Source organism: Budorcas taxicolor, chromosome 3 (assembly GCF_023091745.1).
Source record: "Budorcas taxicolor isolate Tak-1 chromosome 3, Takin1.1, whole genome shotgun sequence".
Taxonomy (NCBI): Eukaryota; Metazoa; Chordata; class Mammalia; order Artiodactyla; family Bovidae; genus Budorcas; species Budorcas taxicolor.
This window is the reverse complement of record NC_068912.1, coordinates 113,060,926-113,087,527: the sequence shown is the minus strand read 5'-3', so window position 1 is coordinate 113,087,527 and position 26,602 is coordinate 113,060,926. Positions and strand designations below refer to the sequence as shown.

At 51.1% G+C, this 26,602-nt stretch overlaps 1 protein-coding gene across 1 annotated transcript in view; it reads right to left on the bottom strand.

The window, feature by feature from the left end:
* INPP5D (inositol polyphosphate-5-phosphatase D) overlaps window positions 1–26,602 on the bottom strand; it is a 138,504-nt gene that overhangs the window by 2,349 nt on the left and 109,553 nt on the right. The window contains exons 18-26 of the mRNA XM_052637361.1: window positions 21,881–21,962; window positions 19,196–19,285; window positions 16,845–16,958; window positions 15,441–15,523; window positions 12,509–12,596; window positions 8,186–8,335; window positions 5,685–5,781; window positions 4,828–5,088; window positions 173–782 (exon numbers count right to left, since the gene is read on the bottom strand). Of these exons, the coding sequence (XP_052493321.1) occupies window positions 173–782; window positions 4,828–5,088; window positions 5,685–5,781; window positions 8,186–8,335; window positions 12,509–12,596; window positions 15,441–15,523; window positions 16,845–16,958; window positions 19,196–19,285; window positions 21,881–21,962 (1,575 nt within the window). The remainder of the gene's footprint in view (window positions 1–172; window positions 783–4,827; window positions 5,089–5,684; window positions 5,782–8,185; window positions 8,336–12,508; window positions 12,597–15,440; window positions 15,524–16,844; window positions 16,959–19,195; window positions 19,286–21,880; window positions 21,963–26,602) is intronic.

Sequence of the window (26,602 nt, the reverse complement as noted above, 5' to 3'; positions counted from 1 at the left end):
GGTTGTAGCAGACGCATGCACACCCAGGCACCCTCCGACCACGCAGGCACTGCTCGCGCAGGTGCACTGAGCATACTCCCGACATGGCCGGGTATCACTCACACGCACGCACGTGCACCTGTAGCGCACACCCGCGCATGCGCACCCGCCTGCCCACGCGCCCGGAGCGCACCTGCATGGCGGTCCGGCTGAGCGGAGCGTCCTCCGGCCGGTGCTTGGCGTGGTGAGGCAGCTCGGCGTTGTCACGGTAGTCGCGGCCCTTGGAGTGCTGCAGGTGCAGGACGGCCGGGCTCTTCACCGGGAGGGGCGGCCGCTGCCCCTGGGCGGGCAGGGGCGGCTGGCTGAGTTCCGACCTGGAAGGCTTGATGGGCCTCTTGACCGGCACTGGGACCGGGACCTGAGAGCCGGCCGGGGCCTTGGGCTTCCCTTGGCTCTTGTCCCCGCCCGGCGGGCGGCCCTCGGAGGTGGAGCAGGTGAAGGAGCGGACCCGGGGCGTGGGGCTGAGGAAGGGGGCGGGCGGGGGCGCCAGCTTGCCGGTCCCCTTGCTGCCCTCTGCCTCCTGGACTTTGGAGAGCAGGATGCTGGGTGATACGATGCCTGGGTCCGGGCAGGGCGGGGGCTCCTTCCTCAGCATCTTTGGGGACTCCTGCTCTTTCCTGGGAGCCGGCTTCGGGAATGCGCTCACAGACCCGTACAGGGGGTTCTCAAACATCTCGGGCTTGGTCAGCTGCGGCTCCTCGGGAGGCAAAGGTTCCCCCACACTCTTCGCCACATCGCTGGGCCTGGAGCGTGAGAAAGAAGACGCACAAAGAAACACAGATCCGGAATGACTGCTGAATGCCTGCGGAGTTTCCTTTAGGGCTGATAAAGACCTTCCGAACTAGATCGAGGTGGTGGTTGCCTTAACACAGTGAAGGCACTCAATGCCACCTAAGTTGTTCATTGGAAAAATGTTAGGCTTCATTTTATGTTATGTGAATTCCACTGTGATTAAAGAGATAGGAGAAGGAACTGTTACTCTTACGCTGATGGTCTCACAGGTAACCTCCACTCTTTCCTTGGACATTTTCCACCATAGAAACTGTCCACACCAGAGCATCACTAAGCAAGGGGGACTAGTGAATTCTGCTCTGAGCCACAGAGGAACAGAAGCCTGTGCTACTGGAGGGTCCCAAGTTAAGAAGCTCGGTTCAACAGAAGGATGGAAGGCCCCCAAGCGTGAGACGCTGCCCCTGGTGCAGGCGGTGGACATGAACCAGATGAAATCGGTGCTCACGGGAGCCACAGTCCCTATTAACAGTGTTCTTTCCTCTGCATAAAGCCCTCTCCCCGGAGAGCTCCTGGTGAGTGTGGCTTCCTTTGTGCCCTCATTCAGAGTGAGAAGGAAACAATGGTGTTCATGATGAAAATTAGAAGCCACCTAGAGACGCGCCAGTAGCGAGAAAAGAGGCCTATCTGATTTATGGACCAAGAAGGAGGTCCACGCTGTCCCCAGGGTAGGTAAGAGCTTCCTTTGTTTGTGTTTCCTGATTTACTGCTGCTCTTGCTGGAGGTGGTTTCCTGCTGAGCGAATTAGGAGAACCAGGAATGGGGACAGATTTTGCTTTCTGGCCAGGGGTGTGTTCTGTGTTCTTCAAAAATGAGGAAGCTGTTGAGAACAAAATGTGGGTCCCCTTGGAAAACACACTGAACTGGTCAGGCCGTGACGCCTCATACTGATGGAGAGTATGCTGCTCAGAAGTTTCTGAACAGCCACAGCTAATGGACTCTTTAGGGAGGAGGAGTGGGCAGAGGACAGAGGCGAGATGCCATCCTCTCACTGGGGCCAATGAGACAAGATGTGGGGTTTCAGGACACAGAGAATTGGGCTGTCGCTCATTACTCTTTGGAAAGACCTGGAAGCAGTTGCCTAAACAGAAGGCCGCCCCTCCCCTCTGGGCCATCCTCGGCACCTGCTCTGGACCCCCAAAGACCTCTGCTCTGAGTTAGCCCGGGGAGGAAGGGGCAGAAGGGGAAAGCAGCATTGGGTGAAACTTCACCCGAAGTTTTGGATGAAGAGGCCAGAAGGAGAAAAGAAAGGTGCATGGCCTGCCACCTGAAGCTCGCTCTCAGTGATGAGATAGGAAGGATCCTGCTTGCAGAGAATTAGGGGCAGGGCCAGGAAGCCGACCCTGGATGCAAGCATTTTGCGGATTGCAAAGATGGGCAGGCAAGGCAAGCTTCCCTCAAGGAGGGGGCTTCTGTCACTGTCAGAGAGGGGGAGGTTTGGTGGGGGCAGGGAGACTGGGGAAGACTGCTTTTAAAAAGTCTTATTTCCTTGATGGGAAGTCACAAGGAACCAGCTCCTATAGTAGCCACCGCTGTGGAATCAGCCAGCCCATCCCCAGGGTACAGAGTGGGTTCCTGGGGCTAAATGACTTCACTCCTCAGATCCGGAGTTTGTTCTTTTCTAAAGGAGCAAAGCACCAAGCAAGGTCTGAGAAGGGCTCTCTTTCTCTCTTTTTTTCTTTTTTTTTTTTCTGGTTAAACTTTTTATTTTGTAATGGGATATAGCTGATGAACAATGCTGTGATAGTTTCAGGTGGAGAGCAAAGGGACTTAGCTATACACACATACGTGTCCATTCTCCCTGAAACCCCTTTCCCAACCAGGCTGCCACATAACATTGAACAGAGTTGCCTGTGCTCTACTGCAGGTCCTTGTTGGTTATCCATTTTGAGTGTAGCAGTGTGTTCATGTCCATCTCAAATTCTCTAACTGTCCCTTCCCTCTGGCAACCATAAGTTCATTTTCTAAGTCTGTAAGTCTCAAGGAGAGCCCCCTTTCTAACCACGTGACTTTGGTCCAGGGTGACCAGTCGTCCTGGTTTGCCCAGGACTTAAGGTGTTTCCTGGGATGTGGGATTCCTGGTGCAAAAGAAGGGGACAGTGTTGGGCAAACTGGGACATCTGGTCACTCTGCTTGGTTGTGCAGTGTCAGGACTGGGACACCCCCTTTTCCGTCACCTTCTCTCAGGCCGAGTGGGGGCTCAGGAGCAGCAGAGGACTGCAGGCAGGCATGGGAGGCCCCAGCTTCTTGCCTCCAGTCACCTCTTTCCTGAGAAGTAAGCTGAGCACCCACCCCACCCTATATCTACGATGTCCCCTTTCTGAAGCTGTCACCTGTAAAACAGGAGGGAACTGCTGGCCACCATGTTCCCAGCCGTGTGCTTGAACTTGAACTTGTGCTGTGTTTAGGTTAGCACAAAGAGATATTTGCTTCGGGAACTTAACACATTTCACTTGAACAATCCCCCTGTTCGCTGTGGTTGCTTCTAACTATTTCCCGGGGTTGCCAAAGAGAGGACCTTTGCCAAAGAGGCACCTCAGGACCCACTTTTGTTTTCATTTTTCCTGAAGAGGAAGCTAGGCTGCTTCTCCTTCTGGGTTTCTTATGGAAAGACCAGAGTCCATGATGTTATCAACAAAGTCTGAAAACTAGAGGTATAGAGACAAGGCTGAGCCTGCCCTGTCCGGTCCCATCCTCCTTCCTTCTGTCCCTTCCATCTTTCCATTCATCTGCCTGTTTTTTTTTTTTTTTTAAGAGAACAAAACTTAAGAGAGTTATAAACTGCCCTTCAAGCCAGAGGAAACTCCAGCCAGGCCCGGTGAGAGTGTTGGGAGTGGCCGGAGATGAGGGGAAGCATGCTCTATTTCTATAGCACGTTCTTCCCTGACTCTCAATTCACGACAGAAAATGCCAAGAGGAACGTGGGACCTCAAGAAAGGGGAAGACAGACCCAGAGTGGTCCCCCCGAAGCCATCATAAACGGTACCAGCAGCCCCCAAAGAAAGCCTATGCTGACGATACTTTGCGCATCTTCAGTCATTGTTAATTAAGGTCTGCACTTTTAATTTCCGACACCCTGTGGTTATGGGAAACCTGGAGGGCTCTGGAGCCTGGCAAACGTGTGGGTTTGCTTGGTTAAGGCAGCGGCTGTGTGGGCTCCTCGCAGGCTCGCAGGCTCCCAGCCTCCGGGCACGTGCTGCCTGGACCAATTCTAGATGCCTGGACCAATTCTAGATGCAGGCCAGCCTTCTCTAACCGCTGGGTTTTTCCCGAAGTTTCAGAGCCAAACCCCCTCCTCCCTCTGTGGGCTGACTGCGCTCCTCCTCTTGGGAATTCCCCGTCCCAGCTGCTTCTTGTTCGACTTGGTCTCAATAGGACGGAAGGGAAAGTGGCACCTGAGAGCAGGAACCACCGTGGCTGAGAGGAGGCCGAGGAACTGGGAGCTGGGGAGGGACTCCTACATGGAGATTCCCATCTCTGTTCTGCAGGGCCCTCCTGGGAGTGGGAGTTTGACGGGCATTTACTGCTTATAGAACTGTATTTTTCAATGAAGGTTGTTTTTACAGGACCGTGTGTTTCTTTGGCAGTATGTTTAAATTTTTTTTCTCCATGTTTTTAAAAAACCTTTCAAGGGACTTCCCTGGTAGTCCAGTGGCCAAGACTCCACACTCCCAGTATGGGGAGCTGAGGTTCGATCCCAGGTCAGGGAAATAGATCCCACTAAGTTTGCATGCCACCACCAAAGATCCAGTGTGCCACAACTAAGACCTGGCACAGCCAAATAAATGAATATTTAAAAAGCAAACCTTTGCAATTTACACCAATAGGGTAGCAACTGGAGATTCCACCTGCATTTCTCAAGAACCTCTGTGTTCTAGGCCCTGAGCGTGAGTCAGTGACCAAAGTGGGACACACAAAGTGGGCCTTCTGTTCGAGGCCCAGGCTTCCTGGCAGTGAAAAGCCAGGGAAGGGCAAGGTCATGGTGAAAAGGACACTCACCTTGACTGAGTGAGGCAGGGTCCCCGGGTTGCTGTTGACGATGTAAACTTCTTGGGTGATACGGGTGGTTGGGAGGGTGGCGTTGGGGGGCTGTCTCCCCTTCCAGGCCCTAGCACGGAGTCCTTGAGTGGCGGGTCGTAGCTCCAGGCGGTGGGCTGCTGGTCGGGGGACAGGGTCTGCTTCAAGTGCCCGAAGTTCCCCACCCCCATGTAGCTGGGGTTGATGATTTCTGTGATGCCAGAGCCACTGCATGGAGGGGTCCTGTGGGGGAAGGAGGGACACACAGTCACATCTCATGGTTCCTCCAGGGCAGCACTGGTCTGAGGACAGTGTCCTTTGATGTCCCTCGGGGCTCCTCAGGCTCTCCCCAACCCCAGTGACTTTCCCCCTTAGAACAGGCTGGGGCTTTAGCTCTGGAGCCACATCTGCTAATGTCCTTGGTCCTCAGGAAACATGACACTCATCCCGTGAGATCATCTCTGTAGCTGCTTCCTCCTGGAGTGGGCGTCTTTCTACTAGGCTGTGCCTTCCCGAGGCAGGCACTGCACTTAGCGTGCCCTGGTTTCTCCAGAACCTGACATGTGGAGGTACTCAGTGTTGGCTGAACTGAACCTTGCAATGCAGAAGAGTTTCCCTGGCCTTGTCACATTCACACCAACCTCCCCTGAGCCTGGAGTTTGCGGTCAGAAGCCTCGGGGCTGGAAGCAGGACAGGCCTCTTGTGGCTGCACTTTCTTTCCCTGTGAGTCGTTGCTTTCTCTCTCTTCCACTTCCCCACTCCCCATCCTGGGTCTGTAAAGCCAGGCTATTTTGCAGTGAAGTCCTGGCTCTTACCCACCCTCTGGGCCCCCAGTCTACCTGTTGGCAGGTTCCCACTGCTTCATGGGGTCATGGCTGGTAAGGCTTTTCAGGGACTTGGGTCCACTGGATTCATCCCGCTCTGTCTTCACGAAGTCTGCAAGAAAGGGGCCGGGAAAGATCGTGTGAGGGGGCAGCCCCCAGGGTTTGGGCCAGGATGGCTCAGAGGTGTCCACTGACAAGCTGAAGCTGGAGAGTTAATACTAGCTGCCTGAGGGCAGATTCTGAGACGTGTGTGTTCGGTGGTCGATCAGTTATGCCTGCACAGCTCCAGGGCTGGGAGAGTGGGCACGTATGACCCAGAGTTGTCATTTCCTGCAACATCTCCAACTCGGTGGTGTCAGCAAGGGACAACGCAGGCAGCTAGTTTTTGGCAAATCTGAATAAGAGAAATACAACAAGGTAGCACTGCAAGAGTGCTCAGTGCCCAAAGCCAGCCTGTTCACAAGCTTAATGGGGAACTGGGACCCCCACCTTCATAACTGACTCTGGTTGTGCTGCAGGGGTACCAGGTCCCCCTCAGGTCCAGATCCTGCAAGAGAAAGCAGCTCCCAAAGGCAGAGCCAGGAGGCACACGCACGGGAGGCAGCACCCTCGATGCCCAGAGCCTTCCACGACCAAGGGCTGCCAGGCTGTGCTCATGCACGCGTCCTGCTGTCTCGCTGTTCATGTGAGCGGCAGGACCCCATCCCGCTTACACACTTAGGGATGCTCAGCAGGGGCTGAACCTGCACTTTCACCTTGGACCAGCCACTTGGCTCAGTTTGTGACCTTCAGCCAATCACTTAACCTCTCTGTGCCTTAGTTTCCCTATCTACCAACCAAGGACAAGACCTGGCTCTCGGAGCTATTGTGACAGAGAAATGAGGTGGCATTTAATAGATGATCGTTTCATGCATCAGGTATAAAATGAAAACCTGACTCATTTTAGACACTGTTATTTGAGCACTTTTGAGGAAGAATTAAAGCCAAGAGGAAAAGGAAAAAAATGATCTATTGTCTGAGAAGGAAGACAGACAACATATTTTGAGCAGCTGTGTGCCTCTCAAATCATTTATTATTTCAAGCAGGGAGGTTTTAATGGGATGGATACTATTGAGAAGGACACGTGTTAATTTCCAGGTTTCAAAAAATGTATGCAGGGTTCAGAGAAAATTATAAATTGGCATCTTCCTTGTGTTCTCTTTACGTTACTAGGTCTCTTGACCACATTTCAATAGTCTCACAGTGAATTTGTGACAGTTCTCATCTCAGAGATGCGACGTCTGGACTTGCCTAATGCAGCAGCCCCCAGCCTTTTTGGCACTAGGGACCAGTTTCATGGAAGACAGTTTTTCTACAGACTGGAGTGGGGGGCGGGTGGTGGTTTCGAGATGAATCAGGTACACACTTACTGTGCACTTTATTTTAATATTAATACCTCAGCTCCACCTCAGATCATCACACATTAGGTCCCAGAGGTTGGGGACCCCTTGCCTAATGGAAATCAGCAGAGTCTTCTTTGGGGACCAGTAGGGAATGACTCTCTGAAGCTGGCATTTCACATGGGGCGAGCAAACACCCATGATGCGCATTTGGTCCCAAGCTTGTCTGCCCTGGTGTCCTTTCTGAGCCACAAAAAATGCATGCTCCTGATGGCCAGCCCGGAGAAGGCAATGACACCCACTCTAGTACTCTTGCCTGGAAAATCCCACAGATGGAGGAGCCTGGTAGGCTGCAGTCCATGGGGTCGCTAAGAGTCGGACAAGGCTAAAGCGACTTAGCAGCAGCGGATGGCCAGCCAAAGTAAGCAAGTGGCAAATAGGGGGAGAGAAAGATTGAGTTCATGTTCAAAGAGGTGCTAGGGGACTCTGCCTGGCAAGAGAAGACCACGGAGGGTGGCTGGGACTAGGATCAGGAAGGGCCAGAGAAATGTGCTCAGGATGAGGGTGGGGCTTCCAGGTGCATATGGTGCGTGGAGGTGATACCAGAGGTGCAGAAGCCCAGGGTGGGTACCAGGAGGGCAAGCTGTAGACACGTGTGAGGGCATATGTATATATATGAGTGCGCACCACGTGGCCACGAGGAAGAACAGGAACCACGTGGGAAATTCTAATCTCAACTGCAGCCGTGGTTTCAATCTCCCTCGCCCCTCAGCCAGGAAAGAGACTGTGAGTAATCAGCAGATCTGTGCGCAACCCTGGTCCTCCTGGTGGAGGTGTTCACAGGGAGTGACAAGGCTCGGAAGGCTCACGGGAGAGCAGAGGACCTGGGAAACCCACACTCATCACCTCCTTAGAGATGTGAGTTGACTGGGGTCGGGGAATGGTGATCTGAGGCTGTGGACTGTTGCGGTTCTGTAGGGAAATTCTTGAACCTACAGAGGGTTGGGCCAGATTGTCTCTGAGGCCCCCTCCAAGGCTGGATTTTCATCTTGAGGCCTCAGCAGACAGAATATCCAATGCTTGTTTCCCGCCCAGCAGCGCTGAGGAGGGAGCAGAGGAGGGGGTGTGTCCACTTACCGTAGAGCTTCTCCCTCATCTTGCCCTGGGAGGTCTGCAGCTTAATGTTCCCCCGGAAGTGACCGGTCATCTCTCCATGGTGGGTGAGAGGTGTGTAGATGGGGAGCTGAGTTTCCGTGGCTTCTAACCGTAGAGCAATGCAGCCCTCGCCTGGGGAGGTTGGGGGAACAGTAGTCAGGTCAAGACCCCCTCATTTCACCAAAGAAACACCATGCATTTGTCCTGGAGACTTAGCCCCGCTCCCAGAGCTGCAGTGGCCAAGGCAGGGATTATGGGACTAACCTTTCAGAACAACTCATCACCAATTTGGGGAAAACAGCTCAAACCCTCAGTGAACTCCTCGCAGATTAGTGGATGCAAGAAATTAAATCATAGAAAACCCAGCAGAAAACCAGAATTAAATACTAATCTGGTTGCTGGAGAGAAGGATAACCTCCCAAGGTTTGAAGCAGTGTGAGAAATGACAAAACAAGACTGACAGATAAGAGGATATACGAGTTTAAAACTTCTGCATAGAGGAATTTAAAAAAAATGGGAAGAGGACTGACTGAGGCCATTCGCTGTAGCCAGCTTCAGAGAGGGTATTTTATCTGAATGCCTCAAAAATAAAATCTCCAGCAGAGTAATGGACAGACTACCCCACAGACATTTTCTACAAAAAGAGAAATGTAGCTGGTTAATTTCATTACTCTAAATGGAAACCAGTTCAATCTTCTGAGTCATCAAAAATGCAAATTAAGGCAGCATTTAAGGGACTCTCTCACAGACATGAAACTAGCAAAAGAAGAAGGAAGCAAAGAACAGTGCCAGTAAGGATCTGGGAAGACCTGTACATTTGGACATGAGAAGGTCAACAAGACAAGATGGAGCCTTCACAGCTATCAGTTTGATGATGAGGGCCAAGAATCACAAACACATGTATACATTGCTTTAGCCAGGAGACATGGGAGCTTGTCCTAAAGAGATGATCCAAAAGAATAAATGTAGCCAAAGGAGATTGAAAAATGTCCACCAAGAAGAAAAGGCAACCCTTGTCCACTCTTTTTTTTTTTTTCCTTGTCCACTCTTCATGGGAATGTAAGTAGGTGTAGCCACTATAGAAAACAGTATGGCATTTCCTTACAAAAAAAAAAAACTAAAAATAGAATTGCTGTATGATGCAGCAATCTCATTCCTGCTCATGTATCTGGAGAAAAGGAGAAAACTCTAATTCAGAAAGATACATTCACCTCTGTGTTCATAGTAGCACTATTTACAATACCCACGACATAGAAGCATCCTAAATGTCCATTAACAGATGAATGTGGTGTGCATACACAATGGAATATTAGCTGTAAGAAAAAGAAATAATGCCATTTGAGGCAACAGGGATGGACCTAGAGCTTCTCATACTGAATGAAGTAAGTCAGACAGAGGCAAATGTCATACGATATCACTTACATATGGAATCTAAAGGATTGTTCAGCATATTTACAGAACAGAAACAGACTTGTAGACATAGAAAACAAACTCAGGGTTACCCAAGTGGAAAGGAAGCACGGCGGAGGGATAAACTAGGAGTCTGGGACTAGCAGAGAAAACCACTACATACAAAATAAATAGCAGAGTCCTACTGTACAACACGGGGAGATATAGTCAATATCCTATGATAAATCATCATGGAAAACAATACGACACAATATATACTATATATCTGCATCAACTTGCTGCACACCAGAAAGTAACACATTGTAAACCAACTGTAGTTTAATAAAAAATGAAAACGTCCACAAAGAGCTCCATTTGAGCATTACTGATAGCGCTAACAAAAATGACTGGCTGAGCCTCAACAGTGGTAGTAAGGAATAGTTTTAACAATGAGGATATAAAAAGGTTGAAAGATGACCCAAAAATGAAGATATAGTAAGTTCATGGAAAATTATGAAACCATTAGAAGCAAACATCATGAAGTCTGGGTTGGAGGATCATGGAAAATGTGTCTTATCTGATACTAGGAGAGGAAAGCAGGCGATAACGGGTGTCTCTGTGGTAATTACTCATGTAGAAATCTACGTGCCTATGGATGAACACTGGAGTGTGAAAGCAAATAAAGATGAGACTGTTGAATGATTTGTTTCCTAGTTATTAGTATGATGGGTCTTCCAGGTGGCACTAGTGGTTAAGAATCCACCTGCCAGTGCAGGAGACGTTAAGAGACATGGGTTCGAACCCTGGGTGGGGAAGAGCCCCTGGAGGGGGAGATGGCAACCCACACCAGTATTCTTGCCTGGAGAATCCCATGGACGGAGAAGCCTGATGGGCTACAGTCCATGGGGTCACAAAGAGTCGGACATGGCTGAGCATATCATGTGCTATTTGTCAGCATGAACACCAAGAGAAAGAAACAAATGAGGGCCTCAGTGTTTGCAAGGAAGATGGAGCCTCAGACCCGCATGCCAGCAAACCTCCTCACACTCCGGCCCCATGTGGATCCTTTTTCTTTGCTCTGCCAGACTCCTTGGGCTCTCTCTGCCCCTGCCCTGGCTCAGGGACCTCTTTTCCAGTGCTGTGATGGGAGGGAGTGGAGGGCACAGTTCTGGAGCTGTGCTATCTGGGTTCAAGTCCAAGGTCATGCAGCAGTGGCTGGGTGACCTTGGACAAGTCACTTCATTTCCTCACCTCTGCAACGAGGGTGGTGATGGCACCTAGATCCCAGGGCTCTGGGTAAAGCCTGCAGAGTGGGTGACAGACACACGTGGGCACCATTCCTGTCTGCAGCCTGTTTCTGCTCCCCAGCTTCCCCCGATCAGCAACAACCACCTGCAGATTCCTTCCACTGGGAGCAGACGCCCGCCCTGGACCCCACTGCACATGCTGGTGGGCCTCACGCCCTCCGCTTCCTCACCCCGCTCACTCCCTCACTGCCACGGTTCTCCCAAGTCCAGAGACGACCCAGGGGCTCTGGGTCTGCAGGACGCAAGTCTTTACTTGGCCGGGTCTCTCGGCCACGTTTGCTGCCATAACCACCCGCTCCTCTCGAGCAGCTCTGATGGCGTCCGTGACCCCAGTCTTCCATTTTCCTCCCACTTCTCTGGCTGAGTCTGCTTCGCCTGCTCCTCCCCTCCTGACCCAGTTCAGGAAATGGAAACATCTGCTCAGCTACCGAAACCACAAGTGCAGGGCCATCCTCCACCCTCTTCCCCAGATTCCCGTGGTCAAACAGTGGCCCTTCTCAGCGCCTCTCAATTTTAAACTCTCTTTTTTTGCCGGCACCACTTTCATTCTGGCTCCCTCATCCACCATGTGTTGGTGTTGTTGTTCAGTCGGTCAGTCGTGTCCGATTCTTTGCGACCTTGTGGACTGCAGCTCACTAGGCCTCCCTGTCCTTCGCCATCTCCCAGATCTTACTCAAACCAATGTCCATTGAGTCGGTGATGTCATCCAACCATCTCATCCTGTGTCACCCCCTTCTCCTCCTGCCCTCAATCTTTCCCAGCATCAGGGTCTTTTCCAATGAGTCGGCTCTGCACATCAGGTGGCCAAAGTATTGGAGTTTCAGCTTCAGCATCAGTCTTTCCAATGAATATTCAGGGTTGATTTCCTTTAGGATTGACTTCCATCATGTTGATCACTGCAAACTGTTTCTAAGTTGCAAAGCTGACCATGTTATCATCTTGCTTGACTCTTTAGTGGCTTCCTGCTGTCCCCAGGATGTGGTATTCACCCCTAACCTGGCTTGTGTGGAGCTGCCAATCTGGCTCCTTGCCTCCAGCCTCTCTCTAACCACCTGCCCCCTCACTCCATGCTCTAGCTGCACTATTCATACCAAGTTCAAGGGTAAAGCTAACGCCGCGCTGGAGCCAGGGGCAGGCTGAAGATCTTAACAGAAGATGATGTCTCTCTAGGAGGACAGTTGTTGGGGCCACAGGCCTTCTCAAACCAGTCTGGGCTGGGCATCGAGCAGTGCCAGGTGGACCTGGGCTCAGATGAGGGCCCAGCCAGTTACCACCCATGTGTCTCACTTTACCTCTCTGAGCCTCAGTTTGCTCATTGACTAATGGAGAGGATAGTGTCTGCTTCACAGGGTCGTGTCAAGATCAGTCGTAATATTTCAAGCACCTGGCGTGGAATCCGACACGGGAGAGGCTCCATGGATGAGAGGGGCTATGCGTCCCTCTCGGGAGCCCGATGGGTCGGCAGGATGACTTCCTGGTAACCATCCCTCTGGCAGGACGAGGATGGGCAACAGATGGGTTTTTTTGTGAAGGAGATCGCTCCCCTCCCTGACATGGGTGGCCTCGATCGCAGGTATGGGACCTACAGCACCCCTCCCAGGACCCTTACCGTAGGATTCGTCGCTGTCGGAGGACTTGATGCTGATCAGGATATGCTGGTCCAGCAGGTACTCGGGGTCAGAGATGATGGGCTTCAGCTGCAGAGAGAACGGCATGGGTTAGCTCGGACATGTCGGGGACAGGCTTGGGGAAGCCAGCCCAGAGAGAGGGGAATGTGTGGGGAAAGGGATACAGATGTTCTTTTTAAATTCAAATATCTGCTTTTCCTGTCCAAGAGAGCAGGGAGGAACCCGTATGCCCACCCTGCCCAGTATGGTGGGGTTAACTTCCTTTCTGACCCCCCACCCCCATCACACTGCACCCGGGGCCCTGGGGAGAAAGCCTGACCCCAAACATGCCTTCCCCTGCATCACCTCTCTTCCCTTCCCACACCTGCACACCCCACAATCAAGGCGGGGAAGGGACGGGGCCAGGCTGATATTCAGACACCTGAACGCACCCCACTCCCAACAAGAGCTCAGCCTTCCCCTTGCCCCCCCCCGTCCTGGGATGGAGGCTGCATTGAAGGGGGCACCGCAGAGTCTGCCTTCCATCTGGGAAGGAGAAAACCTGTGTTCACCTGCAGGAGAGCCTCCCGGGTGGGCCTGCAGGGTCCTGTGAGTTGTTGGAGGGTGGATCAGCAAGTGGCAGGCACAGACCCCAAGTTCCAGTCTGTCCCTGAGTCCCTGCTGGTGTGGCCGGGGGCATGCAGCAGGGCTGGGAGCATGGGGCAGGGCCAGGGGTATGGGGCAGGGCCGGTCCACAGGCACAGGGAGGGGCTTTGCAAGGCCGCCTGCTCCTGCGTGCCAGCTACTGCTTGTGACTTCCTCCCAGCTGAGGGCTATTCCTCGTGTGGACCCCAACACAGAAGCCCTAATAAAACGCTCACAGGCTGCCCCCTTTCCTCCCCTCCACAGACACAGAGAGACCCCCTAGTGCGGGCCTCTGGGTCCATGCCGACTGATGGGATGGACTTTATTCAGAAAGCTCCAGAACAGGTGACTGGACATGGCAGTGGGAGTTCTGGGCCATTCTTGAGGCTCCAGTGCTGCCCCCAGAACTCGGTTCACTGATGTGCAGAGATTGCTGGCTCAAAGTCAGCCATGGGGCCAGGGTGCTGCTGAGGCAGGAAGAGGGGCAGCAGGGTAACGGGAGGTGGAATCTGAACACAGAAGGTCTGTGAGGGACACGGCACCTTGTGGGGGGCGGAGAGCCTTGTCAGGTGCCTCAGCAGGGTTGCAGAGGGTGAGGAGACGGGGGGTGACAGAGGGGGGCCCCTGAGATGCTGGGGGAGCAGAAGAGACCGAGAGTGAGGAGAGGGCCAGGAGCCAGGCTGAGGAGCTGACGTCAGGGAGCCCATCGGATGCAGGAAGGGTGGCCAGGAGTAGACGGGCACTCCAGAAAGACCCCCCGGCCAGGAGGGAGGGATGGAGCCCCCTGGGAGATGGGTGGTGTCTGACTCTCTGCGACCCCATGGACTGTAACCCGCCAGGCTCCTCTGTCCATGGGATTCTCCAGGCAAGAACGCTGGAGTGGGTTGTCATTTCCTTCTCCAGGGGGTCTTCTGGACCCAGGGATCAAACCCAGGCTCCTGCGTCCCTGCATTGGCCAGTGGATTCTTTACCACTAGGGCCACTTGGGAAGCCCCAGCCTCTTGGAGGGCCCCAATCTGAAGTCTACCCAGACTAGAAGACTTCGGGACTCAGACATAGGTCTTTTCATGTGTGGTCGACAGGTTGGTTCCAACCAACAGTTAAGGCCAGTGCGGAGAGCCCAGGCCCCTGAGACCTGTTTGCTCACACTAGCCTAAGACCGTCCTTTAAAACTCACTTGGGGCATCACATTCCAGGGAATCTTCCAGGGCGGCCTGAGACCCCTGCCCTGTGTGAAAAACCTGCCCAGCCCTGGACCCTTCCTCTACGTCTCCCTCCCTTGATAACTGATAAAGAAGCAGGGCCCTGTTCCACATGTCTCCAGAGTGAACCCCAGACATGCCCATCATCAGCGTAACATCACAAGGGCAGTGCTGGGCCCCAGTTTTGTGTAACAAAGACAAAGGCTGCCTGCAATTCTACCCTCTGCTTGCTGGGGGCCAAGGACAGGTCAGGCTCTCTGTGCATCCAGAGTCAACACACTTTGTCTACTCCTTTGTGTGATCCTCTGGGTCAGGGCTGAACAGAAGAACACTGCAGGGGAACTGGGGCCTTGGATTATGGGTCCTGGGTCTGTCACTGCAGCCCTGTGACCATGAACAAGCCTCTCTTGGACCTGCCTCGTTTCCTCTCTCTGTAAAAGCACGTGGTCAGACGACACAGCCTCTAGACCCCTTCCATGATCTATCAGGGGAACTGAAATCCATCTAGGAATACTGGGGCCACTAGATACGATGAGAGTTAGGCCAGAAAGGAGGCTGAGCACCGCAGAATTGATGCTTTTGAACTGTGGTGCTAGAGAAGATTCTTGAGAGTCCCTTGGACAGCAAGGAGATCCAACCAGTCCATCCTAAAGGAAATCAGTCCTGAGTATTCACTGGAAGGACTGATGCTGAAGCTGAAGCTCCAATACTTTGGCCACCTGATATGAAGAGATGAGTCATTAGAAAAGACCCTTATGCTGGAAAAGATTGAAGGCGGGAGGAGAAGGGGATGACGGAGGACGAGATGGTTAGATGGCATCACCGACTCAATGGACATGAGTTTGAGCAAACTCCGGGAGATAGTGAAGGACAGGGAGGCCTGGCATGCTGCAGTTCATGGGGTTGCAGAGTCAGACACGACTGAGCAACTGAACAAAAAAAGGTGCAGGCCCACGTTTAACCACTGCTGGGAAGAGGGTCATAAACCATCCCGAAAGAGAGGCAGCTGCTTCTGCCCAGCTGGAGCTCTGCCACTGGCCAGCACCTCTGGCTGATGAACACAAAATCATCTCTGTTCTTGAGTTACCTTCGGGAGGGTCTCACCAAACTTCACCACCAACTCCCCTTCGCTTCCTTCTTCATTTTCTCCTTCCTGACTCTTGACAAAACCTGTTGGGGGACAAGAAGGCAGGTTTTCAGAAGAACAGCACAAGAACCAGACAGAGAAGACTCCTGGGGTCGCTTCACCAGGACCAGGGAGAACACCCACCTCCTCTTTTATCTGTTGGGGCCACAGCATAGTTGAGGAGCCGAGCTTGCTGGAGATTCTGTTTTGGTTCAGGGGATGGTCATTTGCCAACACGGTCTAATTATTTTTAGGACATTCAGAGATTCCCCTCCCTCTTGGCTCCTCTTTGCCACAAACCAGGCAATGGAGGAATCATCACATCATAGGCGAGGAGGAGATTAGGAAAGATGACAGCTCTGGCTCGTCCCACGCCACTCAAGATAACAGCCTTTTGAAATGCTAATTTAAGCTTCCTAACATGCTGTTTCCATAGAAATGTATGCAAATGTCTCGATAGTTTATTAAAAACACCCGCACAAAAATCCTCGTCATTTTTGGAAGTGCTATGCCCTTGCTCGGTGAACTGGGACTGGGGAGACTTCAGGGAGAAGGCGGATCTGTCACCAGGCGGGGAGCCCAGGCAGAGTCTGCGGAGGAAGGGAGGTGGGACGGCACTGCAGCAGGCAGCCCATGTCTTGTTCCCAGTTTCTGGAAGCATCTGTCACCCCGTGACACAGGGCCTGCTATTGTGGGGCTGACTCCCCACTTCCCACTCCGGGCCATCTCCGCGAGGAGAGCTAGAAGCCGCACAGACCGCTTCCCTGTGGCGCGGCTTTAGACAGTATGCCTAGAAACGCCACCTAGAAAGACTGTCTCCTAAACCCAGCTGTGTGCGAACCGTTCCTGGCTGACGGGAGGCTGTCCATCTCTAGCTCGCTTTCAGATGCTCAGACCAGCTGAGAAAGATGTCTATGATGCAAGAAAGAGGAGGGGACCCTGGGGAAGAGCAGGGGATGACCAGCAGCTGCTCCATCCCGGCCCTGGCCTCCATGAGCTCTGGACCTTTGCCCAGGACTCTCTGGTCGTGCCAGAGCCCCGGCTTGGGGGACCCACGAGTGGGCCAAACTCCGCCCGGAGGGGCAGGCAGAGGATCCAGCTGCCCCGCTGCCCACCTGGTGCGTCTGTGCCCCAGGGACCGCCCCGGCCCTGGAGCAGCAGCATCGCAGGCCACTGGGGGCCCCGCAGTAACCGGGTGTCCTCTTGTACTGTCCACCGCAGCCCCACTCCCTGACCCCGTCCCCACCAAGGCCCATCAGGAAGGCCTTCCCAGAGACAGAAGAGAAGCGCCACCAAGGACCAGGCGCTGATGAAGGGGCCCTGCCCGTGCTCCCCCAAAAGGCAGTTAGTTGAGTGAGCACATACTCTCCAAGCAGCTGGAGTGGAACTCCAGGTAGAATTTGGTCTGGGACTTGGTCTTCAGTGTGGCGTAGCACCCGAGAAACTCAATCTGCCCTTGGCTGTCGGTGGTCCCAGGGCCTGGAATGAGGGAGAGCAGAGGTTCGGTTCCACAGTGTGTCCGGAGACGGAGCGCTTCAACCCAGCCCCCCTCCTCCCCTGCAACACCGAGCTCCCTCCTCTCGTCCAAGGTCTAAGCGGAGGGAGGGTGTCCCCTGAAATCCCACCACCCACACCGGTAACAGCCTCTCTGATGAGTCCAAGCTGGTGCAGGGCAGAGGGAAGACTTTTACGCTCAGCTTTGCCACCAAAGCTGTGCAGGCCCTGGGTGACGCGCTTAATGCTGTGGCCTCCCCAGGGGGTCTGGCAAAGAGGGCTGGTAGATGCCCAAACCTCTCTTGTTTCTGAGTTCACACAGCGAGGCAGGCCTGCTCTTCCTGCCAGGCACGGCTCCTCCTGCTCCTTACTCGGAGCTCCCTGCGCTCGCTGGCACCCAGGTAACTTGCGGGTGCGGTCCTCCTGTAGTTGACGCTTCTGCGAGCGTCCTGAGACTGTGAACTGTGTCCCATCCTGTACAAACTCTGAGCCACCTGAGAGCAAGAACACACACCCCTCCTCCCTCATCCTTCCCCTCCTTCCTGCTTTCCTTTCTTTCTCCCCTTGATTGAAGACCAACTGGCAAATAGAATTGTGTATACTTAAAGTGAACAACAGGCTGAGCTGATACACCCAAACACTGTGAAATGATTTCCAAGATCAAGGTAATAACATCCATCATCTCACATCATTAACTGTTCGTTCGTGTGTTTTGGTAAGAACGCTTAGGACCTACTCTCAGCAGATTTTAAGTGTACCATGCTGTAATATTATAATCTATAGTCATCATGTGGAATATTAGAGCCTTGGAACTTCATCTTATAACTGGAAATCTGTAACCTTTGACTTACCTCTCCTCCCCTCTCAATCAACTTCACTAGCTCCTGGCAACCACCAATGTACTCTATATGAAACTGGCATTTTTTAATAAAGACCCCAGATATAATTGATACCATAAGTATATCTTTGACTCATTTCTCTCTCTTATTTCACTTAGCTTTCCTCTTTTTTTTAAAACACCAGCACCAAGGCCATGCTCCGCTTAGGTAGATGTTAATCCCAGTCATCGGTGTTTGTGAACATCTACTGTGTGCTGAGTTGCAGTAGATGGAGGGCAAGGCTGACTCTGGGGGTGGGATGAGGGTCCTCACCGAGCGTGTGATGTATGGGCTGCTTTATCAATGCTGCAGGAACTCAGAGAACAGAGAGAGGGGTGGGAGCCAGCAAGAGGTGGAAGATTCTGGAAAGGCACAGAGGCCAGAGCTAGGAAGGAGACAGAATGGTGGGTCAAGGCTTGTGTGGAGAGCAGAGGTCACATTGCTGGGGCCATGGATGTCAGATCAACAGCCCACAGGCAAGAATGTCTCAGGAAGACAGGGTTCCAGCCCCACTGACATGAAGGACGAGGAGCAAACCAGGCTTTTCCAACCTGTATTAGGCCTTGCACTCAGCCCTCCTAAACGAACCCTCATTGTCTGCTGATTGTGGAAGTGGGGCAGAGCAGGTGACAACTCGGCTTTCTGGTCACCCAGGCCCAGGGCTGGACATGCCGCAGACAACGTCCAGGCCTCTGCTTGGATGAGGCTGGGGCGGCAACCACAGCTAAGCTGGATTATTTGCAAAATTACCTGCAGATCTATAGAGTATTATTTACTCCAGTATTTCCTCAAACGCTATCATCTGCATCCTATCTTCACAATTTTTACTGCCTACCACGCACCTGTCCTAATATTGACTTAACATTTCCTTTAAATAGACTCACTTTAAAACCTTAAATAAATGTATTTACATATAAGAGTGCATCACAAGACTGAATGGAAAACCAGTGTTGCAAGCCTTACACAGAAGCATCACATTTAAAGCATATTAAAATAAATGCGTTACTAATAAGTGTTCATCCGTGCCCCATCCAAAATCGTCTTTGATGACACCTATGCCACACCTTGGCAATCGCTTATTTTTCCCAATTTTAAAGACTGTATTAAAACCGGCTTTAAGAAGCTGGCACCTTGCCAAAGAGAGAAAGAACACGCTCTGGACTGAAATCATGGTGCAGTTTGGATGTGAAGGGACCCGACGTGCAGACTGCGGGCTTAGCTGGAAGGATGGACCTTTATCTAATGCAGACAACTGATTGCTGCCACCAGGAGACGAGCGCCCAGCCCTCCGGTCTGCACGGAGAAGAGACGGACAGACAGCGCCACCCCACCCCCACCACTTACCGTTCTTGGAGACAAACTGGGAGGTGACTCCTGCCTCAAATGTGGCAAAAACAGGGCTGTGGTCACTGGTCATGATGTCACTGGTGCTACCTGCAGGGGAGGGAAGGAACTTCTGAGCAGGGGAAGAGAGATCCTCCTGGTCGAGCCAAGGATGGCGAACACACAGCAGAAATCAACTGACGTGCATGGAAGCCTCCACAAGTTTGATGGTTTCATATGGCTGTTCCATTGCCTCCCACAGCCATGCTTGAAAGTCTCCGTGAAAGCCTGTGACCCTCTCTTTAGTGGCTAAATATGCCCATAATAGTTTTTTTTTCCCCTAAAGACTTGTGAGTTTTAAAATATATAGATCGTTGTGTGTGTGAACTGTGGGGTTTTTTTCTGGTCTAAGCACTTTGCTGCCTTGATGAGGAGCTCATGGCCCAGAGTGGGATGGGGATCTCATCACTGTCCCCCAACCCACAATGCCTCTCGAGAGCGTGGAGGTGACGGAAGCGTAGAAATGGAGTATAGATGATTCTTTTAAGGAGCTTGGTACTCAGATAAGAAGGGAAGGCAGTGGAGCATGTGTAGAGGGGATAACAGAAAGAGAAGAGGGTCTGGAAGTCTAGGTTCTAAGTGCTTGTGATAGATAGAGTTACATGGAGACGTTTGGCTGAATACTCAGGGCTGGAGATTTTATCTTCTGCTCTGGAGTCAGGACGTTAGGTGGTAGCAGAAGCCACAAGGATGTCTGAGTTTCAGGGGGAAGACATGAAGGCTGAGAAGAGATGAGGATGACAGGCCAATGATGGGACAAGGCCAGCATTCCTGGGCTGAAGGACACACAGCACAGGAGACTGGAAGACAATGAAGAGAGATATACCCTTCTCAATAGAGCATTTACAGATCAGCAAAAAGGAAGAAAAGAAAGAGATTAACATCCCATCCCTCCAACAACCAAAGCGAATGGGCAGAAAATTCACAAGAGAAATATAATAGGTGTCCAATAAACAAGAAAAAAAAAAGCTCACTGGCAAACAACCATCAGAAAGACAACTTCTGAGAACTTCCCTGGAGGTACAGTGGATAGGCATCTACCTGCCAACGCAGGGTACACGGGTTCGATCCCTGGTCCGGGAAGATGCCACATGCTTCAGGCAACTAGAGGCCAAGAGCCACAACTACCGGGCCCCTGTGCCACAACTCCTGAAGCCCGTGCGCCGAGAGCCAGTGCTCCAGGGCAAGAGAAGCCGCAGGAATGAGACGCCCCAGGATGGCAGCAAAGACTAGCTTCTGCTCACAGCAACTACAGAAAGCCCATGCGTGGCAGCCATGACCCAGGACAGCCAAATATAAATGTTAAAAATAAATAAATAGAGAAATCATTTTTCTTTCTGAAAAAGACAACTTGAAACGACAAGGAGATGGATGGAGAAAGAGAAGCGAGGAGAAGCAAGATGGCGGGGAGGCTGGGACTAGGGGAGAAGGAGGACATGAAACAAAGGGCTCAAGTGAGAAGCTTAGCTAGGCCAGGAGGAGGGCACCTCGTTATACTGAGACAGAACGGAAGAGGGAGGCGGGACCCCATCTCAAACACGCTTGGCCATTGGCAGGAAGAAGTCAGTGAGGGTCCTGTGTTGTGTGAAGCAGGAGATGAAGGAAGGGGGGCAGTCAGGCCAAGTGTGGGGCCACAGATTTGTAGTGGAAACAGAAGAGCAGTTAAAAGGTGGACAAGCAGGGTTTTTAGTTGTTCTTTAAAATATTTTAGATATGGGGTACTTCCCTGGTGATTCAGTGCCTAAGACTCTGAGCTCCCAATGCTGGGGGCCCAGGTTAGATCCCGGGTCAGGGAACTAGATCCCACAGGCTGAAACTAAAAGTCCAGCAGACAGCACCCACATCAGAGAGCCTGTGTGTTGCAACTAAGACCCAGCACAAATAAATAAATATTAAAACATACTTTAGATGTGTATTGAGCATGACAGCATTAGCACTAGAGTAACTGCTGGAAACCTGGAAGGTGGCCTCCCTGTGACTGTGTGCCCTGTGGGTCCCGCCTCCCACAGTCATTCTGGGCTTGGCCACGTGACTTCCTTGGGCCAAGAGGACATTAGTGAATGTGAAGCAAGCAGAGACTGGGCAAGCGCATCCACAGCTGGGACTGCCTGCCAGGAATCCCCGGACCCAGGCAGCAGCAGCCTGAACCAGCCTGCAGGCTGGGAGTGGATTTTCAGATAGACGTTACACAGCCAGAGACGACTGATACATACTATTGATGTTACCATCAGGAGACCCAAGCTCAAAGTTTACTCCCATTTCTTGAGTCGGGACATTCACCCCCTTTGTCTTCCCAATTTCCTGCCCACTTACTACTCTCTAAACCCTCTTCAGCGTGCCGTGAAATATCGTCAGCAAAACGCTCGACCTCTTCACCTTCGTGTGCAAACCTGGCCCTTCCTGGAAGACCGTGCAGCTCCTAGGTGAGGCTTGGCTTTCCTCCCGTTCCCGATGCAGCCCAGACCCTGGGTGGGATTGGGGAGGCAGCTGTGTCTTCTCAGCTCATCTGTGCCACTTCCAGACCAGTCTCTCTCCTTCTTTCTAAAGACCCCCATGATAGGCTTGCTTTGAATGCCAAGTTTAGGCAGATGGATGGACTGCAGCCCTTTAGCTTAGGAAAGTGAGACCTCTTAACTTGCTACTCACCGTAGGACTGACACACCACGTGCACCAAGGGGTAAGACTTCCAGAGGACTCGGTCACACCAGGAGGGCAAATTGTACTTCATCTGCAAGTCAAAGTCAAGGTTGTGTAAAATGCTATCTAATAGCTAGTTAGCTAGCTAGCTAGATACAGATACAGATAGATAGATAGATTTAATGCTAGCATAGTCTGGAGGTAAAAAAAATTGACAAGACCATTATACTATAAGATATAAAAATTCAGGCCAATCCCTTTCATGAACATAAATACAAAATACTTAACAGTATTAGCAAATCAAATCTAGCAATATATTTTAAAAGATAATATACCATTACTAAATTGGATTTATTCCAGAATTGCAAAGGTATTTTAATATGAAAAAGCATTCAGTGTAATTCACTATATTAACAGAGTAAAGGAAGAAAATCATATTGCATCCACAAATAAAGAAAAAGAATCTGACAAAATTTCATATCCATTCAAGATTAAGTATATATATTAAAGAATAGAAGGGAATTGCTTCAATCTGATATAGTATTTGCAAAACAAAGCAAAAACTAAACTACCCCTTATAAAAGGCTTTTACTCTGAGATTAAGAATGAATGAATCACGAATGTCTGCTATTCCTATTTTTAGTGAGTACTACCAGGCCAAAAGCAAAGGTTCAGAAGAAAGAGCGGATAGCAACACCTCTAGAAGCATGAGTGACATAACCATTTACCATCTCTATTTTATGCCCCCAACATTATTCCACACCTGCTGTTATCACAGCACCTCAAACATTTGATTATATTTATATTTACTTACAAGTTGACTTCCATTAAGTGATTTAGAAACATTTTGAAAACTAGGAATCTTGTTGACTCTGCTATAATCCAGAATGTGACCCATGGACTATGAATATTGGAATATTTCATTAAATAGTAATGTCCCCTAAAGCTCCTTGTCCAAGTTACTATTGTAAAAAAAAAAAAAAAAAAAAAAAGCACGCTACTTTTAAAAGAAGTCATAAAAGAAGAGATTAACTCATGGTATCTGTAATCCTTGGGTTCATCTGCTGCTGGTTCTTTATAGAATTTCCCCAGAAGTGGTTTTCAACTCTTTCCACCTGCCTTCAGTCCTGGCTCCATGGTCAAGACCCACAGTTTCAGACACCTACAGCCCTCCTTTAATGAGGTTCGCCTGGCCGTGCTCCCTTACCTATCCTCCTCACTATTTCAGACTGTCTTGTTGTTTTATATTCTCTTACTCTTTTTGGACTCAAATGAACCCCTCTACCTGATTTTCAATCCAATCTCTGCTTATTTTCTCCAACAATTTACTTTAATAACATACTCTAGCTATCCGTCCCCCTGAACTCATTCATTCACCATCTATCCAGGCACTCATTCACACATCCATCCATCTGCTTACCTACCCATCCACTTAGACACTCCCTTACCTACTTACCCATCCATCCATCCATCCATCCATCCATCCATCTACTAACCTACCCATCCACTTATCCATCCATCCATCCATCCATCCATCCATCCATCCATCCACTAACCTACCCATCCACTTACACATCCATCCCTTACCTACTTATCCATCCATCCATCCATCCATCCATCCATCCATCCATCCATCTACTAACCTACCCATCCACTTATCCATCCATCCAGCCAGCCAGCCATCCACTAACCTACCCATCCACTTACACATCCATCCCTTACCTACTTATCCATCCATCCATCCAGCCATCCATCCAGCCATCCAGCCATCCATCCACCTATATATCTAATTATTCAAACAATATGTACTATGACAAGCACTCTCCAAGATACACCATGAGCAGGATGTCTGTTGGGTGTGACAGACAATGCAAACTGGCAGTGACAACCCTCCTTAATGAATATCCCCTTTCCTTTTAAGTTCTAGCTCTTTCTCCTCTGCATGCTAAGTCACTCCAGTTGTGTCCGACTTTTGGTGACCCTACGTACCAGAGCCCGCCAGGCTCCTCTGTCCATGGGGTTCTCCAGGCAAGAATACTGGAGTGGGCTGCCATTCCCTTCCTCAGGGGATCTTCTTGACTGAGAGATCAAACCCATGTTTCTTACATCTCCTGCGCTGGCAGGGTGGTTCTTTACTACTAGCGCCATGCCTGCAAACATATTTCTCATCCTAAAAGAGCCTATCCCTGACACGTCCTTCAATTACTTTTTTTCTTTTTTGCCACTTTTCTTTCAAAAATGTTCTCTCTTCACTGCCTCTATTTCTGGATTCCCCGTTACTCTCTCCTAACTTGAGGTATATACAACCTGTTTTTCCCAGGTAGCTCAGCCCATAAAGAATCTCCCTGCGAATGCAGTAGACGCAAGGGAAGATTCTCCTAGAGGAGAAAGTGGCAACCCACTTCAGTATTTTTGCCTGGAAAATCCCATGGACGGAAGAACCTGGTAGGCTACAGTTCATCGGGTCCCAAAGAGTCGGACATGACTGAGCGACTTCAGTTTTGTTTAGTTTTTTAATAGTAAAGTGCGGTAATCTACACTGTACAACTTGAGGATTTTTTTTACCCACTACTACTTAATGCCCATTTAACCACTACTGAGATCAAGCTGTAGAAACTGTCTATCATCCCAAAAGGTCCGTTTGTGTCCCTTCCTTGTCAATACTACCGCCTCTGAGAGGTAAACACGACTGTGACTGTTTCTCCACTGATAAATTTTGCCCACTCTTGAACCTGTCAGTGGACTCATTCAGTACATATTCTTTTGTGTCTGGCTTCTTTCCACCTTCTTCATCCTATTTCTTGTATAAGTTTGTTTTCATTTTATTGCTGCAGTTGTATTCCATTGTATGTATAAATCACATTCATCTATTCTACTCTTGCTGGAAAGAGAGTTGCTCCCAGTTTTTGGACATTATAAACAAAGGTGCTGTAAACGTCTCTGTATCTGTCTTTGGGTGAACAAATGCACTACTTTCTCTCGGGTGTACGCCAAAGCAGAACTGCTGAATAGGGTAGGTGCACGTTCAGATTTCAGAGATGCTGCCAAATGGTTACTTCTTAACACGGCAGTTCTCAGCACTGGCTGCTCTGCAGAATTGTCAGTGAAGCTTTACAAAGACCCAGAGAGCAGGGTCCCACCTCTGATCTGTTGCATCAGAACCTCTGGCGAGGAGGTGGAGACATCATTTCTAAAAAGACTCACTAGTGACTCACCTGCACATTCTGGGTGAAGAACCACTCTGACCCCCTTGCAGTCTGGATCTCACCCCCAAGACTCTAAGTCAAGGGACTTCCCTGGGGGTCCCGTGGTTAAGAATCCACCTGCTAATGCACGGGACATGAGTTCGATCCCTGGTCTGAGAAGATTCCACAAACCTCACAGCAACTAAGGCAGAGTGCCACAACTACTGAGCCTGTACTCTAGAGCTCGTGATCCACAGCAAGAGAAGCCACCACAACGAGAAGCCCGCACACCACAAGTAGAGAGGAGCCCCCACGTGCCCCAACTAGAGAACGTCCGCCAGCAGCGACGAAGCCCCAGCGCAGCCAGAAAGCAAAACAACCTCTAGGGCAACCGCTCTTTTAGTGTCCACCCAAACCCCCGCACCCAAGTCCGGCTGCTTGCTCAGGGCTCCTGTGAATGTGCCTGTTCTTGGCTCACACACTCCACGCTGTGGACCACCGACCCTCGGCCTGGCTTCTGTGATGCTTCGAGCTGTCTGCTTGGTCCTCTACCCACCTACATCCACTCTTTCTCTGTCTCCTTCGTCATCTCTGCCTCTCCCTCCCCTCTCTGAATGGAGATGACCCCAGATCTGTCCATAGCTCTTCTACGGCCATCGTCCACGCACTCTTTGGCGACCTCACCTATTCCCATGGACCTGACCATCTTCTCTGTGAAGACAGCTCCCAGATCTACGACCCAGCCCTGGCACCTTGCTTTAGCATCCGCCTAGTATTCTTAACTGCCCTCTGGATGTTTTCTTTGGGATTTTCCACTCACGTTACACAGTGAGTCTGAAAACAAGCTCTATTTTCCCCCTCCGAGCCAGCTCTGCCTTCTGATCTCACAGTTTGTGTTAACGTCAGTCAGATGGATCGATATATCCTGCTTTTCTTCTTTCATTTTCACTGCTTCCGCTCCCGCTTCAGGCCCAGTTATTTCTCAGTGGGAGCCTCCTGGTTGGTCCCCTGCGTCACCCTCATCCTTTACACTGATGCAGACCAGTCTTCTCTGCGTATCACCGTGATGCTGCCAGCCCTTCAGGGGATCTTGTAGTGGCTTCCTGAAGCAGGTACTCATCTAACGGGTGAGAACGCTTCGCCTGGCATCAGGGACCTTCCTCTCTGCCATCTCAGGCCCCCGTCTCTTTCTCCTCATACTCAAGTCCACCTAGACCATCCCCTCACCACCTCCAAATGTACCCGCCGTGGGCCTGCGCCGATGGTGCCTTTAAGCCAGACGAGTCCAGCCACACAGCAGCCAGTGAGCACCTCACGAGATGTCCTGCCTGCCCCGGGTCTCAGCCTCCTCGTGGAAGCAGTCCTGGGCCTGTTCTCCTCCTCTCTGCTTTTTTCCCCTTCTCTACCTCCTGCTTTGTTCAGGCATCTCCCCAACTCTTGGCCTTTCTCTTCCACTGCCATCCAGTCTTCTGCCTGCCCCTGAGCCCAGGTGTTGCCCAGAATTCTCTCCATTTCCCCAGGCCTCTAGTGGCCGGGGAAGCTCCCC